The 16776-nt window shown below is 33.1% G+C and overlaps 3 protein-coding genes across 3 annotated transcripts in view; 2 read left to right on the plus strand and 1 right to left on the minus strand.

Annotated features, from left to right (window-relative positions):
• LOC127833218 (unconventional myosin-XVI-like) overlaps positions 1-3287 on the plus strand; it is a 179130-nt gene extending 175843 nt beyond the window's left edge. The window contains exons 48-49 of the mRNA XM_052358375.1: positions 608-658; positions 1484-3287. Coding sequence (XP_052214335.1) covers positions 608-658; positions 1484-1663 — 231 coding nt within the window. The 3' untranslated portion in view covers positions 1664-3287. The remainder of the gene's footprint in view (positions 1-607; positions 659-1483) is intronic.
• The window catches only part of LOC127833219 (uncharacterized), a 1273891-nt gene that overhangs the window by 713726 nt on the left and 543389 nt on the right, over positions 1-16776 (minus strand). The gene's annotated exons all lie outside the window — the stretch shown is intronic.
• The window catches only part of LOC127833222 (uncharacterized), a 491760-nt gene continuing 488281 nt past the window's right edge, over positions 13298-16776 (plus strand). Inside the window, exons 1-4 of the mRNA XM_052358379.1 lie at positions 13298-13667; positions 15527-15573; positions 15810-15888; positions 16272-16424. Of these exons, the coding sequence (XP_052214339.1) occupies positions 13626-13667; positions 15527-15573; positions 15810-15888; positions 16272-16424 (321 nt within the window). The 5' untranslated portion in view covers positions 13298-13625. The remainder of the gene's footprint in view (positions 13668-15526; positions 15574-15809; positions 15889-16271; positions 16425-16776) is intronic.

The following is a 16776-nucleotide window of genomic DNA, read 5'->3' on the forward strand; positions in this document are numbered from 1 at the left end:
TGAGGCGTGAAAAGAATATTGCCCAGGACGTAACAAAATAATGGTGATGCATGAAATGAGTATTTATATGGATGCTTTAACAAAAATGGTCATGAATTGTTGTATTTATATTTATCTTACATTTAGAGACTTTGATGAAGATACACATATCTTTAAAGCCACATAAATACTCAAAATCAAAGACGATATCCGAACATTTACGTGCAAACGCGATATTTGATTCGAGAAACTCGTGAGAATTGCGTCGTGCTTCCGACGCTGCCCGAATCGAATCTCGCGTTTGCTCGAAAATGTTCGGTTATCGTCGCATGAAATTCACATGGACTATATTGTGACACAAAAATAAAAACAAGCATTTTGTATATCGTTAAATCTATGTTACCAGAACACGTCTAGCGGTGAAATGTGGCTATGTTAATAAGGGACACTAAATTGTATGGGTTTACTTTATTTTACGAAGTATTTTACGAAAGATTCGTTGATAAAAATTTTTTATATGGCTTTAATGAGCAATCCGTAGATAACTTACCGAGGCAGTCTTCAATTAGAGTAGTAGTCATGTGTTGTAAGTGTTTACTATGTTGTATAAGTGTTTTGTGTTTTACAGGATAACCAAGTGCCTAAGGTGTTCGCACAAAAAGCAACTCTTGTATTAAAAGTGAGTCCGAAATGTTAATTAACCTTTAGATGTGTCGTTTACTTAATTGTTAGTTGCTTATGCTAATATTGTGAGTAATGTATTTAAGTTTAAATATTACATGTTCAATTTCTTTTCAGCGTTTTACAATCAACAGCATCCTTATTCTTTTAGGAATATCCTTGCTGTTAATAGCTTTTTAACATAATCACAGTTTTTTTTATGACTACAAGACATCTGTATTCGCTTGTAAGTACGCGTTTTCAAATTGCAAAATGCTTTGTTGAATTCCAATTGATCAGTGTTATATATGTTACTTATACGTTTTGTCAAAGAGCGAGATGTTGAACGCAAATGATGCATCAGATGGGTTTGTAAAGCGATATTGTGATGCCTATATATTAAAGATTAAGAATTGTCGTTGGTATTTGTTTCGAACAAACAGTACATTATCATACAGGTGAGTGTTTCATTGTTGAATATATGTATTGTGACCATGACCAATCTGGCACTTACTCAAACACGCAAGACACACATGAGCATACATATAACTGGGGTAACCGTCTTAAAAAGGCCGATGACAAGCAGACGAGTATCAGTATCGTATCGGGCGTTGCAATACATACGTGTATATACAGAATAAATAATAGGTATAGTCTATATATATTTTGTCTCATGTACGATCGCCACTCTGGGGGCGTTCTTAAGATCTTCTCATACGACGCCAAGTACTGGTTCTTCCCAGTAAAACATCTCGATAGTTTCTCACTAGATAAAATATTACGGTGTTATCGAGCTAAAAATAAAAAAAGTTTAAACTAAGTCTTTCATGTAAATATCTTGCAGCAACAAAACCAACCGGATGTGGTCAAGTCCTCCGCACCGCCACCTAGCGTGGACGAAGGCAAGCTAGAAGAGGACTGGGACAGTCTACCGCTGTGGAAGAGAGAGATCATGATGAAGAGGGGAGGAGCCATTAAGAACTGGGGCGACGAGCGGGAGCAGGTCAATGTGCAAGGGGAATAACTACAAAATATACGATTCCGTTTCCGTTTTAAATTGTCTCCCTTTGAAGCGTTGCTATTAGCGTTAATTAAGCGTTGTCATGCCGCAAAAAAGTTATGATCGGTAAAAGAGCCTTTTTTTCGAGAAAACATTTTTAAGTGAGATTATATTGAGGATATTTGTTTCCGGTGTTAATTAAGTCCCTTTTTAGTCATAATTCTAATATTAATCATTTACAGAAACAATATTTTTGCTTGTATTCTTTTGAATCTATTCTACATAAAAGCATCGATCAATGTGTGGTATAACACATATGTTAATTGCCATACCTCACTTCTTAAAAAAAAGCATAATGTAAAAATATCAAAATAAACATTTTTATTGAAATACTGCTTACGTACAATCAAACTTGGTTGCCTTTTCGTTAATTTTGAGCAGCAAGTAAACGTTCCGGCGCTGACTGGCATTGAACTCATTATAGACTTTAAAATCATACTGTAAAAAGCCTATACAATAATGCATCAATGTTGTAGATTTTATTATGGTTGCAGTAATATGCAACAATAAAGACCCTGTGGGATTTAAATAAAAGTAAATTCCTATCGTTGAAAACATATGAACAAAAGTAACAATATATTACCAATTGTATCGTAGTTTCTGAATGTGTTAATTTTACATTTGTGTTGGGTAAGAACAGATTGTTATTATTAACGTTTTTATTAAACGTACGAATACAGACGTATTCAATAAAAAAATAACAATGTCAATGTATTTAAATGAAAATTACTTTTATTTGTCAGGATTTCTTCAGTGTTGTTTACTTTATGTTATTTCATAAAATGATCGTTTTGTTAAATATGTACATATTATTCAGTTAAATTAGTTGTAATGATTTGTATTTTTGGTGATTAAGAAATAACATTTTTGATTTTGAAAGTTGTGCTTCTAGTCATTTGTTTGTTTGTCCGTGGATGTTAAGTGTACGTCAATTACTTTTTAATAAAATCAATGAACGTAGTATTTTAAAATTTCATTAACAACATGTTGACCTTTGCGATGATTTTATATTAATGCGATTTTATATATTTTAGTATTGTTTATATAGCAAAAGCTTTTGTTCTTGCAGGCTATTTCTTTTTTCTTTCCTGTATTCGCAAGTTGTGTTGTTTTTTATGTGTCAATGCTATGTCCTCATAGAATGCATGTGTGCGTTTTTTCAGTAAATTAAATTAAGGAAAAGTGTAGAGTATTCTTATTGTTGCGACTTGATGGGCTAAATAGGTTTTGAACATGAAGTATAAAACTATTTAATATAACAATTAATTAATTTCCCATTTGCAATCCAGGTATTGTTATCATAACACTACAAATGCATGGTAGTTGATTTAAAACTTGTTAATTAATTTGGACTACAAATGTACATGTGCATGTACACATTGTTTACACGTAAACTATGATGCGCAATATAAAGCAGTTTAGAGTAAAAAGTGTTATAACATATATTCACTTTTTTATTGATTATAATGTCTTAATTGGGGGGGGGTTGTTACGAACAGATATATTTATAGAAATCAAGCTTAAAGTGAAATTGAAGCATAAACAGTATGTAAACTTGTTTTATAATAAATGTATAAAAACTTTAGAAGTAGTGTTTACTTTAATAATAGTCCAGACAATTAGGGCATGCATATCGATACACATATGTTCTTGACGTATATAATATAAAGCTGTCAAGAACGTCGTTATACTTATTTTATAAGTGCTATTATTTGAAGCTAGGCTGGTCAAGATTTTTGGAAACAAAACTGCATGCTTATTTCAGTTTGACGTCAGTCATGAAGTGAACTTTAAACGTGGCAGTGAAAGTTATATTTATGAACTTGGTCAAATTAAGCACGTTAGTCCGCTGCAAAATACGATTCTTCATTTGCCCGTTGACTCCTTTGTCGTTGTAAGAATTAGGATGCTGGGATCTGGAATGGCGTCCGTTGCATAACAACTTACTTTTCATATAATCTCTTCATAATCAATCATTATTCAATATTCATCGTGGTCGACCAGAGAGATTTGAAACCCTCTTAAAAGTTACATTTGTGGCGAAGATTAACTTGTTACTATGAATTAATCGCAAGCAAGGTTGGCTTAAAAACTTAAATTGAAATTTGAATTGAGTATGGCGAGAATAATAGGTCCTTATGTGGGTAAAATATAATTGCACATTTCAAGGAATAAATTGACGATTAAAGCGGCATTCGATTAAAAAGAAAAACAACAATTTCCGTAAAAAAAAAATGAACTAAATGTCTGCTTGATGCATATTATTCGTTTTAGAAATGCTAATTACTAATGTATTTTTGTAAAAACAAGAGGATCCTGGGCCATAAGGAGCTCACCTTCGACACAAAGGAACTAAATTATTCTGACATAGATCAAATGTGACTTCTAGATGTTCACGAGATTTTTCTATAATTTGACCAATTGATCTAGTTTTATTTCAAATGACCCAGTTTCGAATATAGCATATATTTTGTTGCGACAATATTTATGTTCTTACAAACTTTCATGAACATGTGACGTCTAGAGTGTTCTATAGATATAACGAGGTGTTACAATAGCAATATGTAAGGAAAACTGCTCCGTCCCTTTGCGTCAATTTTTTTTAAAATAGCAGACCAATTTTCAAACTCAGCTGAGATATCTGAAGAACAAACGTTCTGACAAAGTTTAATGAAGATTGGAAAAAATATGACTATTAGAGTAATCACTTGGTTTTACTATAGCCATATAAGGAAAACTGTACCTCGCCATGGTGGCTATGTTTTTCAACACACCAGAACCATTTTAGAACTCGAATCAGATATCATCTTAACACATTTTTGACAAGGTTTCAGGCAGATTGGACTAAAACTGTGACTTCTAGACTGTTAGAGAGGCAGCCATTTTTTCTAAGAACCGGAACCATTTTCAAACACGGATTAGATATGTTTAAAACAAATTTTCTAACTAATGTTATGCATATTTGACTACAATTGTGACTTCAAGAGTGTTAACAAGGTTTTTATACAGCCACATACGGAAATATGACCCGACCCCTGGCGGCCATATTTTTCAACAAACATGAACTAATTTTGAAAAAAAAACAAACTCAGAAATCATTACGACAAATCCTCAAACTAAATAACATGAACATTTGACTAAAATTGTGCACTCTAGAGTGGTAACCAGCTTATTGTTTTACTACGGGAAACAGCCCCGCCCCCACCCCTTTCCCTAGTGGAATGTTTTTATTCGAACCATAACCATTTTACAAGTCAACCGATATATAAGAAGAAAAAATATTCTGACTAAGCTTAATGAAGATTAGCCCATAAATGTGAATTCTTGAGTGTTAACATTGTTTCACTACAGCCATTTAAGAAAATCTCACCCGCCTCTTTGTCGACCATGTCTTTTAAACGGATCAGAAACATTTTCGAGCCGAGCTATCATAATAAAAAATATTCTGACCAACTTTCTTGAATATTAGACTATATATGTCTGGTTATCCTGTAAAACACAAAACACTTATACAACATAGTATACACTTACAACACATGCCTACTATTCTAATGGAAGACTGCCTCGGTAAATTATCTACGGATTGCTCATTAAAGCCATATACAAAAAATAATCAACGAATCTTTCGTAAAATACTTCGTAAAATAAAGTAAACCCAAACAATTTAGTGTCCCTTATAAACATAGCCACATTTCAACGCTAGACGTGTTCTGGTAACATAGATTTAACGATATACAAAATGCTTGTTTTTATTTTTGTGTCACAATATAGTCTATGTGAATTTCATGCGACGATAACCGAACATTTTCAAGCAAACGCGAGATTTGATTCGGGCAGCGTCGGAAGCACGACGCAATTCTCACGAGTTTCTTGAATCAAATATCGCGTTTGCACGTAAATTTTCGGATATCGTCTTTGATTTTGAGTATTTATGTGGCTTTAAAGATATGTGTATCATTCATCAAAGTCTCTAAATGTAAGATAAATATGAATACAACAATTCATGACCATTTTTGTTAAAGCATCCATATAAATACTCATTTCATGCATCACCATTATTTTTGTTACGTCCTGGTCAATATTCTTTTCACGCCTCATTGACTACTCAAGGAGGTTTTGTAGGTTTGTTTGGTAATTGATATAGGGAAATACATGATGCACATTTAATTACTCAGTTGTCAGTGGTCAAGTGATGTGCTGATCAAAGTATGACCATTTCAATCACACCCACGGAACATCCAATTTGTAACTAACTTACTGGTCCCATCAGTACACGTGAATGGAAAGGATGATTAACAGACATGTGTTAACGAAGATTTACTCACAACAACTGAAACACATGCATAAGTAAATAATGAATACTATATTTGTATTTGCTCCGTTAAAAAATAAATGATATTGTTTAGCAAAATGATTAAGACAAACAGTTGTTAAAGAAGTTAGTTTACCATAGATTTTTTATTAAAAATTGTACGGTGTGCAACGGCAATGTTTTTATTCACTTTATACGTATATTTATTTTCTAAAAAACTACCTGTATTAGGCAATTGTATCATCTTGAAAGCAGAACTAAAAATAATAACCCCACTGGCGTTCTTGGCAACACAGCAGACCTCGGAGTTGTTACAGCTCTGAACTGCAGTTTGCTTCATCGTTGCAGAGCCTGCACACGAACACAATTCAGAACAATTTGAAGGCTTGCCAATATAAGTAACTAGCTCTTCGCATACCTGAAAATCGAAGCAGGCTCTCATATCGCAACGGCGAACAAACATTCTGAAATTTCATCTACGCGAAATTTAAGTTATATTCAACACGAATATTTGTATTGAAACACGTAAGGTAAAACTGACATGTTGATAATTAATACTAAGAAATTCTGCAAGAACTTTCTAGCAATATCAAATGAATATTGAAGTTCATTACAATAGAACAACGTTATTTTCAAACACTTAATCGTTGATTGTATGTACCTTTTTAACTTCGATGTAAAGGCTAGAGCGTGCATTCCCGCCTGTTGTGCACCCCACGTTCCCAACACAGGTTATTTGAAATGGTTGATTTAGCCAAACAGTTGTCGGTTTGGTTAAGATTGGGACTTTCGGCTCTTCTATAATGATAACATTTCGGATACATAGACGTTTCCTTTAATGATATGTAATAAAATGAAATAAACATACCTGTTTGCATTCATTCAGCCGTTTACATAAAAAGCGTTCATTTATGTCCGAGATTACCGATATATATTTACTATACTTTCTTACCGATTCGAAATACATATAATGCCAGATGATGAAGGTATTGTATATGTGTCATTAGTGTTTTACTAATACAATTATTCAAACTATTTATTCATAATTATATCTAACTATCAACCACACTAGAAATATTGCAGATGTCCCATTGTTGATACCGATAGTATGCAAGCCTTCAATGGTACAGTTGGTCAAGGGACGTGTTAAGTTGATGGTTATTCTTGATATCGTTAGGTTCATGCCCGGGTTCACCACAACGGAACTTCCAGGATTTGATTGAGAGTAAAGACTTCCTCCATATTTGCTACGTTCAGTTGATTGACTGTATCAACATTTATCAGCATACACGAGACAGACAACTGTTCCCCAATATAACTCGCAATGCTTGTCGAATTGCGATAACGGTGTAAACAGGCGATGGCTAATATTTTACAAAAAATACCGTTCTCCTGAACATTTTTAACATATAAAAATTGCCATATTTTATTTTATGTTGATACTTACTCGTTGTCACAATTGTTGGTCCTTAAACAAGATGCAAACCTTAAATTAGCTACATATAATTGTAAAGAATACTTTGCATTTGAAAACATGCTGTGTGAAGGAGATATCGAAAAAACAAACTTATTTCGAATCTTTGGTCTTCATAATAAAAAACCCATAGATTCAATGTGTTAAAACTTCGTAAATTTAAGAAATTATATATTGAAATAATCATAAAAACATATGTTTACTGAAATATATGCATGCCTTTCTTATCACACAAGCATTCCGTGCAAAGATATGTTGTAAAATTACGGCACTGGGTCTTATTGCAGAGTCGCCTGTAATGCCACCATCAACGTTGCACATGACTCCAACATGGCAGAGATATGGATGTTCGATGATATTCGTTTCGTTCATGTTTTCACACCACGTGTCTAAAGTGAATTATTGAAATACATTGTCGCAAGTTTAGGACCGTTTAACTTCCAACTGTGCAGCTTAAGGGAATATTATAAACATATGGACCCATGACGACATGTCTATTAACACATTTTGTTCTGGTATTGTCTGCTTTATTAAATGTCAATTCTATTTGTGAATGCAGAACTTGTGCGTTGTAAATTGTTTTCATAATAAATACTTCCTTTTCTATAAATTGCTTTTTAAATGTACATACCTGGAACAACCTTTATTACCCCTCCCTCGGAGTATTTCGCGTCACCGTTGGGCAACTCCAAGGACGGTTTAATTGAACAACGAAATTTGCGATGGTTGATTGAAACATCTGCTTTATGAAAGCCAACATATAACTGTTGGTACGTTCAACAGGATGCTGGAATGGTTTCCTCTTTAACAATCGATGCGGTAGAGTTGCTTTTATTGTTAAGATCCAAAAAAAAAATCAAACTCGTTTTGAATGTCGATTTCTATAGAAAGTACTTCTGGAGGAATGCCGAGTTGTCCTTGGCAAATGAAAGGGAGATCAGCTTTGGTGAATTTGTTATGTATTATCTCCACTGCCATTGTCAATATTGGTATTTCTGGGAGCCCTAATGAGCAATATGTTCCCACATTTGAGAACATATCCAATGTGAAAAAGGTGCTTTACAATACGTCACGAGCCGAGCATTTGATCATGTAATAACTTATATATACAAGATAACAGGTTAAAATATATAATAACAGCAATATTTCGAATACAATGTTTTATTTGAACACGATAACATTCAAAAGAAATTTCCGTATTTCACACTTTGACTTCTTGAATTCAGTTATTCAGAAAGACTTACTTTGAACAGAACGTGTAGTCTTCGCTTGGGCTCCTGTGTTCAATGTGGAAAAGCACACGTATTCACCGCTGTCATTACAAGACATATTTGCAATGATAAGCCTCATTAATAGTGTATCTTCATCACGAGAACCGAATACTGAATATTCAGTTAGCGTGGAGCAATTTCCAGGCAGTGCGCCGTTAAGTTCACAAACCAGATCGCCAATGCTTCGTTTTATTATAGCTGTATCTTGGGCATTATTGTAGATTCCATTCAGGCAATACTCAACTATCTTTTCTTTACCCACAATTACGGAAGCCCTGGAGGGACATTTTTCGTTACTTGTTACGAGTTATTTGTTATTACTTATTAGTTATTACTTATTTGTTATGAGCTACTGTCTTACGCCGCGCTCGGCCTTTTTGATCATCGACACTCAAGACGTAGGACGTGAGTTTTCATTTATATTGTGAAGGTGTTTGTAGGTTAGTGTAGCTTAATTAAAATATAGTTTTCAGGTTATACATTTTAAATAATTCTCAGTTTTTTGTCCAGTAGGGATAAATATATATTTACACTGAACAAGTTCCACTCTTTTCTGATATATTTCGCCTTCATAGGCTTTTTCAAAGTTTGTTTTAACAAATTAACTACATTTATTTAATGCTTTCCGGTGGTTTATAGAGAAATATCAGTGAATTAAAACTGATAATTTCACTGTTTCAAACAGTGAAAATTATCAGTGAGAATTATCGATAATTTTCATTGTTTACTGTGAAATGACGTCATTTTTTTGACGAAATGACGTCATTATCCCAGCAAAATTCGTTAGTTAAACTCTTGAACAATGTATATAAACTGTGAAAAATGCATTAAATAAAAAGAAAATTTGTTGGATTCGGTGGATTATCGACTTTAATTCACTCGTGATCATAGAAAACATATATTTTCTATGATCACTCGTGAATTAAAATCGATAATCCACCGGATCCAACAAATATCCTCTATTTGTTTTATATTTCTCAACAAAAACAATTATATAATAACGTCAAAAAACAAAAGAACAGGAAATGACGTCATGACGTTAAAACGGCAGTAACGCTATTTAGCGCCAGAAACACATGAATGTAAAATTCACTGTAACAGTAATATTAATGATAATGAAAATATAAATATTCCTATAATGAGATAATAAATAATAAATTAATTATGAAAACATAGATAATAATTATAATAATAATAATAATAATAATAATAATGACCAACAATAATAATAATAATAATAATAATACAAGTAATAAATATAAATAATAATAATTATATCAATAATTGCATTAAAAATGTAATTAATATAGTATAATGACAAGTATCATTATTATAAAAATACATATATTTTATTACTTGCAAACAATACAACAAATGATTAAAGTAATTAAATTAATAAAAACTGAATTTATTTTAATAATAAATCAATTATCAAAATAATAACTATACTACTGCTTAAAACGATAATACATGTTTGTGTTACAATACTAATTATTATAACTATTTTATTTACAATAACTATATTACAAATAATAATATACTAGTAATAATAACAATACTACCAAACTTCATTATCATTCAACTTATCATCATCATCATCATCATCTTCCTCAACACTATCATCATCATCAACATCATCACTATAATCATCATCATCATCATAATCTAACTATATCATCACATTTATTATAATTATGAAGACTTTAAAATAGTTATCATCATATTATTATTGACAATTGAACTTTTTTTATTAATTGAATATTGTTTTTGTGATAAAATACACGCATCAGCCTCTGACGTTTAATTTCACTGTCTATATTGTTGCCATAATATTTCGGAGGTTGATTTCGTATTCAGTTGATTTCGTATTCGTATTTCGTATTCATTTGAAATAAGTGAGGAAAATGAAATTGGGAATATGAAATTGGGAAAATGTCCGAAAGATAGCGAACAAATACAAAAATTACTAGATCGAGCTTTGAAATCAGCTTGCTTCTGCAGTAGCCACCGTTTTAATATTTTCACTTGAGTGTGACTCTGGTCCTTCTGTTTGTAGTTTATTTATCATCGGCTAGTAAAATTCTGGAAAATGGGTCTAGGCCACTGGCTAAACGAACTCATTAATATTTACTGTATAATTGCCTTACTCAAGTGTTGGATCATGGTTACTTGGATGCAGTTTCTATGTACGCTCAAGATGTTTAAAATGTGAAGATGTTTAAATGTGATGCATGTTTATTTTCAGACATTTCCACAAAGTTGAGTGCAAGCGTATCCAAGAGGCAGTGTTTGACACTCACTATTCCGAGTCAGGAGTTATTTGGACTCCCTTCTTCTAAAATTTAGGAGTCCGACCATACTTCAGGAAGTCCAAAAATTTGACCCTTTTTATATACCTTATCTTTCGACTTGTTAATTGTTAATTGTTAAATTATCTTTTATGTTTGGTTTCAGATCGAAGTTAAAAGTGACTGCTGTTCAAAATGTTTGTCATTTGTTATCACAGGTTACAAAATTATTTAGCAAATGACAGCGATATGAAAGTTAATTAGTGTAAGTTTTAGAAAATACTATTTTCTATTATGCATTTATATATATGCTTGCTTGTTGTTCCTCGGAGTTGGGTGTAAGAGTCAATTGCATTATTCATTTAAACCATACTATTTAACATTATATAACAAAGCAAACAAACGGCAACAAAGCCCCTGAAATTATCAATTGATATAGACATTGGGTTATTTATTCACAGTCGTTCCCATCTTCAGTGCCTTAGGGACATTGTGCATTGTGTAAACAATTAGGGTTTTGTAGGGTTTTGTGATGATTTTTATAGTGATAAGAGACTGTTCAGCGAAAGTTAGATTTTTTTTAGAGAAAATACCCGAGAAATAAAAAGACCAAGATCGGGTTGATTCATAGTTCGATAGTTTCCCCTATAATTCGTCGCCAATGCTTCGACAAGGAACGAAAATAAATAATTTCTTATTGTTTTGTTTTGTCGATTATTGTGTTTAAGCAGAATGATGAGTGGCATATTTGTCGGATGTCAAAAGTGCAGACATTCTGATCTCGCGAAACGGGATTTTTCATAATTGAATTGGAACGGACTTCTGTGTTGTTAGTTTTGACCCCAGACACATGATTTGAGAGAACTTATAAGAAGAAAAGAGGAAAACTATTTTAAGTTACACGCCAAGTATCAAACCCTTGACACTTGCGGTTTCAAAGATGACGATTTTCGAAGTCATCGATATTTACTATACAAGTCATTATAAATAATTTTTGTTCCGGACTGTGTAAGTCTACACGTAAATAAATGTCTTCATTCTTGGGCGTGGCAGGTATTTACCCAACGGACGGTTTTTATACAAAACTTGGTGGAGGACAACAATAGAATGATACATGCCACAAACCAAATTTTTTGATCTTGCGGTTTCAGAGAAGACATTTTTAAAGTGTTTTCTCCATACATATAGAGCAAGTTACCATCAGGGAGGGGAAAATTGTAACCCCAGGCGATTATTTAAAAACACTTTAAAACTTCGGAAGAGCCGAACGATCAACAACAATGACTTCAATAAAATTCCTCCCTAAACAACTTTACCTTAAGTCTTATTTTGGAACGGACGGATACAATTGCGAATTTCAATGATGATTTGTAAAACATTGGACTTCTAGATTGTTCACAAAGTTCCACAACACCCACATCAGGAAAACGCCTTAGCCCAATGACACTCATTTGTTTCAGTCGACCTCAACCGTTTTCAAACTCAGCAGATGAACCATTAGATAACGCGTTCTGAGCAAGTTTCTCAAGGATTAGATAAACATGTAGCTTCCGGAATGTTCAGACAATTTTCACATAATTTCACATAGCAATCTAGTATTTGAACGCAGTTTTGTAATTTACCCAACAGTCATTTAGACCGATCTTCTCATAAAGTTTCGTTAATATTGGAAATAAATACAATCTCTGGTATTAACAATGTACATTTTGACAACAGACAATGCAGGAACGATGATTAACAATGGGCAAAATGTCATCCCAAAAGCTTACTGCAATCAGTTGTGCTCATTCTATCTGATAAGGGTTCTTGTTAGGTACATCTGTGTAAGCTATCCCAGAGCACTGTGGAAAGGGTTTTTATTCACCGATTTTTTTCAATAGACTGGGGTCCGTGACGTTCAAAGTAGTTTGACAAAAACGGGTAAACAAAATTTCTTTTTTGTGCGCTTACATACAATATTAATAGACAATAAAAGTATTTTCATCATAATAATACATAAATAAGTATTCGCAATGCATCTTCTGAAAACAAACGTGTTGCCCAGACAGCGTTTTCATAGGATAAAAGAAAAATACTTATTCAAGTGCGTAGTCAATATGAGTGTATTGTAGTAGTTTTGTCTAAGCTTCCGACATCACTTGGTTTTGAATTGACACATCTCACTATCAATAGACCAGCTGTCTATAATCTTCCTTGTTAAGAAGAAATCTTACGGATCCCACGAAGTGGTTGAAGTGTGCGGAAATTACTTGGTATTAAATACTTTCTTCTGCAGTATGTACAAGGTGAATATTAAATTATTACAATTTTAATGTGACCATAAACAAACGCAGCTTAAAGATTTTATAGACAGTGTTCGACTATTCTTAGTAAGATGTCATTTGTGAAGGCATTCTGATTTTTTCGAAACGAATAAGTAAACGAAGGGATTTTTTATAATTCAAACATGATTTTGAAGGAGTCAAACCGACTTCCTTGACACAAAATTAAGAGTCCGAGTTTCATTTTAAGGAGTGTAGAACTACCGGACTCCCGTTAGTGTCAAACACTGTCGGATAGTCACAACGCGATTGGACAAAAGATGTCTGCTCCACGCGAACAAAGGTCGGACACAACATTAACGGTAAGGCTTTATTATTTGAAATGTTACTTATTAATCTGTTGACCATCGCCATATAATACAGCCTTTCTGCATTATCGTGAAATAATACTAATGTTATATCAATCTTACGCCTTACAGTGTATTGTTTATGTTCAGCAACGTCAAATATTCCACACTCGCTTAATGGCGCACTTGGCGTTATACATCGCAAGGCTGACGCTCAAGGTCACGTCCAACGCTAAATATCGCAAAACAAACTGCCGCATTGACGCATTAGCCGTACTAATGTCGCCAAATTTTAATGCCGCTATGTGTCCCAACAACAACTGTAAATGTCGAATTCATTAAAAATAAGTATTTTGCAGTATATCTGTCATAATTTAAACCCCCGCTTTTCCCGGTAAAGTTTTCCAGTGTGAACCGGAGTGTACCCAAAGTCATTTTTTTACAAACTGTGTAGCCGACCTGTATATTTTTGTTTTATATTGAATATTAAAGCCATGGCGTTGAGATCTTAGACATGTTGATTTTTAAAGGTTTTCAAAAAGGGATCTAGGGATATATTTTATGAACATTTTTTTTGTGGAATACCTATAAAAGATGCTACATACCAAATACGAAAGACCTGTGATTTGCGCTTTTAGATATGACGATTTTACAGGGTTTTATATATACACGAAAACTGAAAACTGGTGAATCTAATCGCGTGACCAGTTTTGACCCTGTGGGACATAATTTGTAAACACTATTTCAGGGCCTTTAGATGATGCTACACACTGAGCATTAAATCCTTTAACCTTTAAGGTTCTGAAAATGAGACTTTAAAGACATTCCATACATTTGAATAAGTGTATATTTAAGCGGTAATCTTCGGGGCTGAGCTCTTTTTTGCTCTTGGGAGCATAATTTTAATAGGCTTTGAAGATGCTACACAACTATGGTACAAACAAAATATTAAACATTAACACCATGGGGTTTCAGATGAGATTGTTTAGTTAAATACACTTCAAAAGGCCGCGTGGCTTAAGAAATCAACGGACCAAAACGAATTTAGGAGATTTCTTATTTATATAAAGTTGACAAATGGACACACGGACACGTCATTGACGAACACGCTATCTCATAGCTCACCATGAGCAGTGTGCTCAGGAGAGGTAAAACCTATGTCATAAGAACTCCATTGATAAAAATGATTCATTAGCAAAGTGTCTTTAAAATAAATAAAGATGTTCTTGCTTTGTGTACAGTAGTTTTAAATAAAGCCTTTTCAGAAAGGCACATAAATATAAATGCATTGAGCGGATGCATTACCATCAACTACATTGAAAAATGAACACGTACTGTATTAATTTTCAAGACAGAATATTAAAAATTATACGCTGGACGGGATATACCAATAGGTGCAATGGAATGACCTTTTAAATAATTTAACTACCGTCTAGTGGGTCTTATGTAAGAAGGTATCAAAGGGTATGATGTAAATACATGAAATAACTTAAATGTATTTTTTACTAAAGATATAGTTGTGTGACATCGTAACAATATCACAACGTTTATAATCTACCGTCATATAGACATAAATATTTTCACATTGTTTGCAAACATCTTCCAACTTAGTTCGGCTATTATTTTTTGTTTGTTCCAATTGATTGTACAAAGTGGAATTCATTCGATTGTTGTTGGCAAATTATCATGTTTTAATGTATTATTTCTTGTACACCACAGTTTGTTTTACATGATACATGTATACAGATGATGGTAGAATTCACATTAAGCACCAGTCATTCCTACCAATTTTCTGCTTTCATCGAACCATTGTTTTTATCCATTTAAAAAAAAGTGTCTTATAAAGTATTATTTTTACTGTGGTTATCTTTCAGAGACAAGAAATATGTAACGTTGACAACGATATGAATAAGCAATCCAGGTACATGAACTAATAAATTTGTGAGATATTGTATAAATTGACAACTTTTATATACCATACATTTGGCGGTGTATCGTATACACATATGTATATTTGAATGTTGGTATGGTTAAATATATTAAATCTTGGATATGCACATATTTATTTATAGATATACTCATACATTGTTTATAATTGGCCAATTTAAATTATAAGATTTCTTAACAGTCCTTATACCTGTTGCTTAACTGTTTTAGCGGCGTTAAGTTGTTTGAAAAGGAAAAGGTATTCTCAGATATAAGATCTGCAGCGAACGAAATGATTCTCCGGATGCAGGTAACTCAACAAATGAATCCGAATAAGTAAAATTTCTCTTTAATTTGAGAAAAAGCTTGTTGACAAATTATGGAATATCGACTATCAAATTATTTAGTTCAACGAGTTTACAGAACGTTTAACTTTGAATATAACTGATATCAACATATTTTAAAGACTAGGAAACAACATTATAGAGAACAGGAATTGTCCGGATTTGTCTTGTTTGAAGTTATCTCTTTTCAAGGTTAGGCATCATAATCAGTCTGTTACCTTAACCTGTTCTGGTAAAGGTTCCATTCAAACTATTTAGTAACATCGAATATACTGATTATGCTGTATCCCACTGTGTTATAAACAAATTCGCACGTCTGCTGTCATGTCTTTTCTATATCATTTCTTAGGATCCAAATGATATGCGTTCGCTTGAGGAAAAAACAGCGAAATTTCAGTTATCCTTGAGACAAGCGGAAAAGATGTTCGAAGATCAGGATTATTATGTCCGACATGTGTTGGACAGGAGCTGTGTTCTGGAAGCAGCTCTTAATGCTAGCGAGGTAGATAGACACATATGTACGAACAACAACTTTTATTTTAGCTCGTCAAAATTATCCCGACACTTATCGTTGTTCATGAACCGTTTAAAAATCGTGACGACTAATATTTTAGTTCCCGTATCAAGATCGCTCAAATGAACTTCGCTACGGCTATTGTTTCATCAAATTTGTGAAACAAGTACATTAACAAAAAGTGTGTTATTTATTCATTTAATATTTAACTCACGAATTTTTGTTTCGACTGCATCCAAAGACCAATGCTTGTTGAGGAGCTCTTGATTGCGTTTCCTTAGTACAACCACAACTTGCGATATTTAGGGGGAGATTACGTGAGTAAGGATCGAACCCGGGA

This window comes from Dreissena polymorpha, chromosome 6 (assembly GCF_020536995.1).
Source record: "Dreissena polymorpha isolate Duluth1 chromosome 6, UMN_Dpol_1.0, whole genome shotgun sequence".
Lineage (NCBI taxonomy): Eukaryota > Metazoa > Mollusca > Bivalvia > Myida > Dreissenidae > Dreissena > Dreissena polymorpha.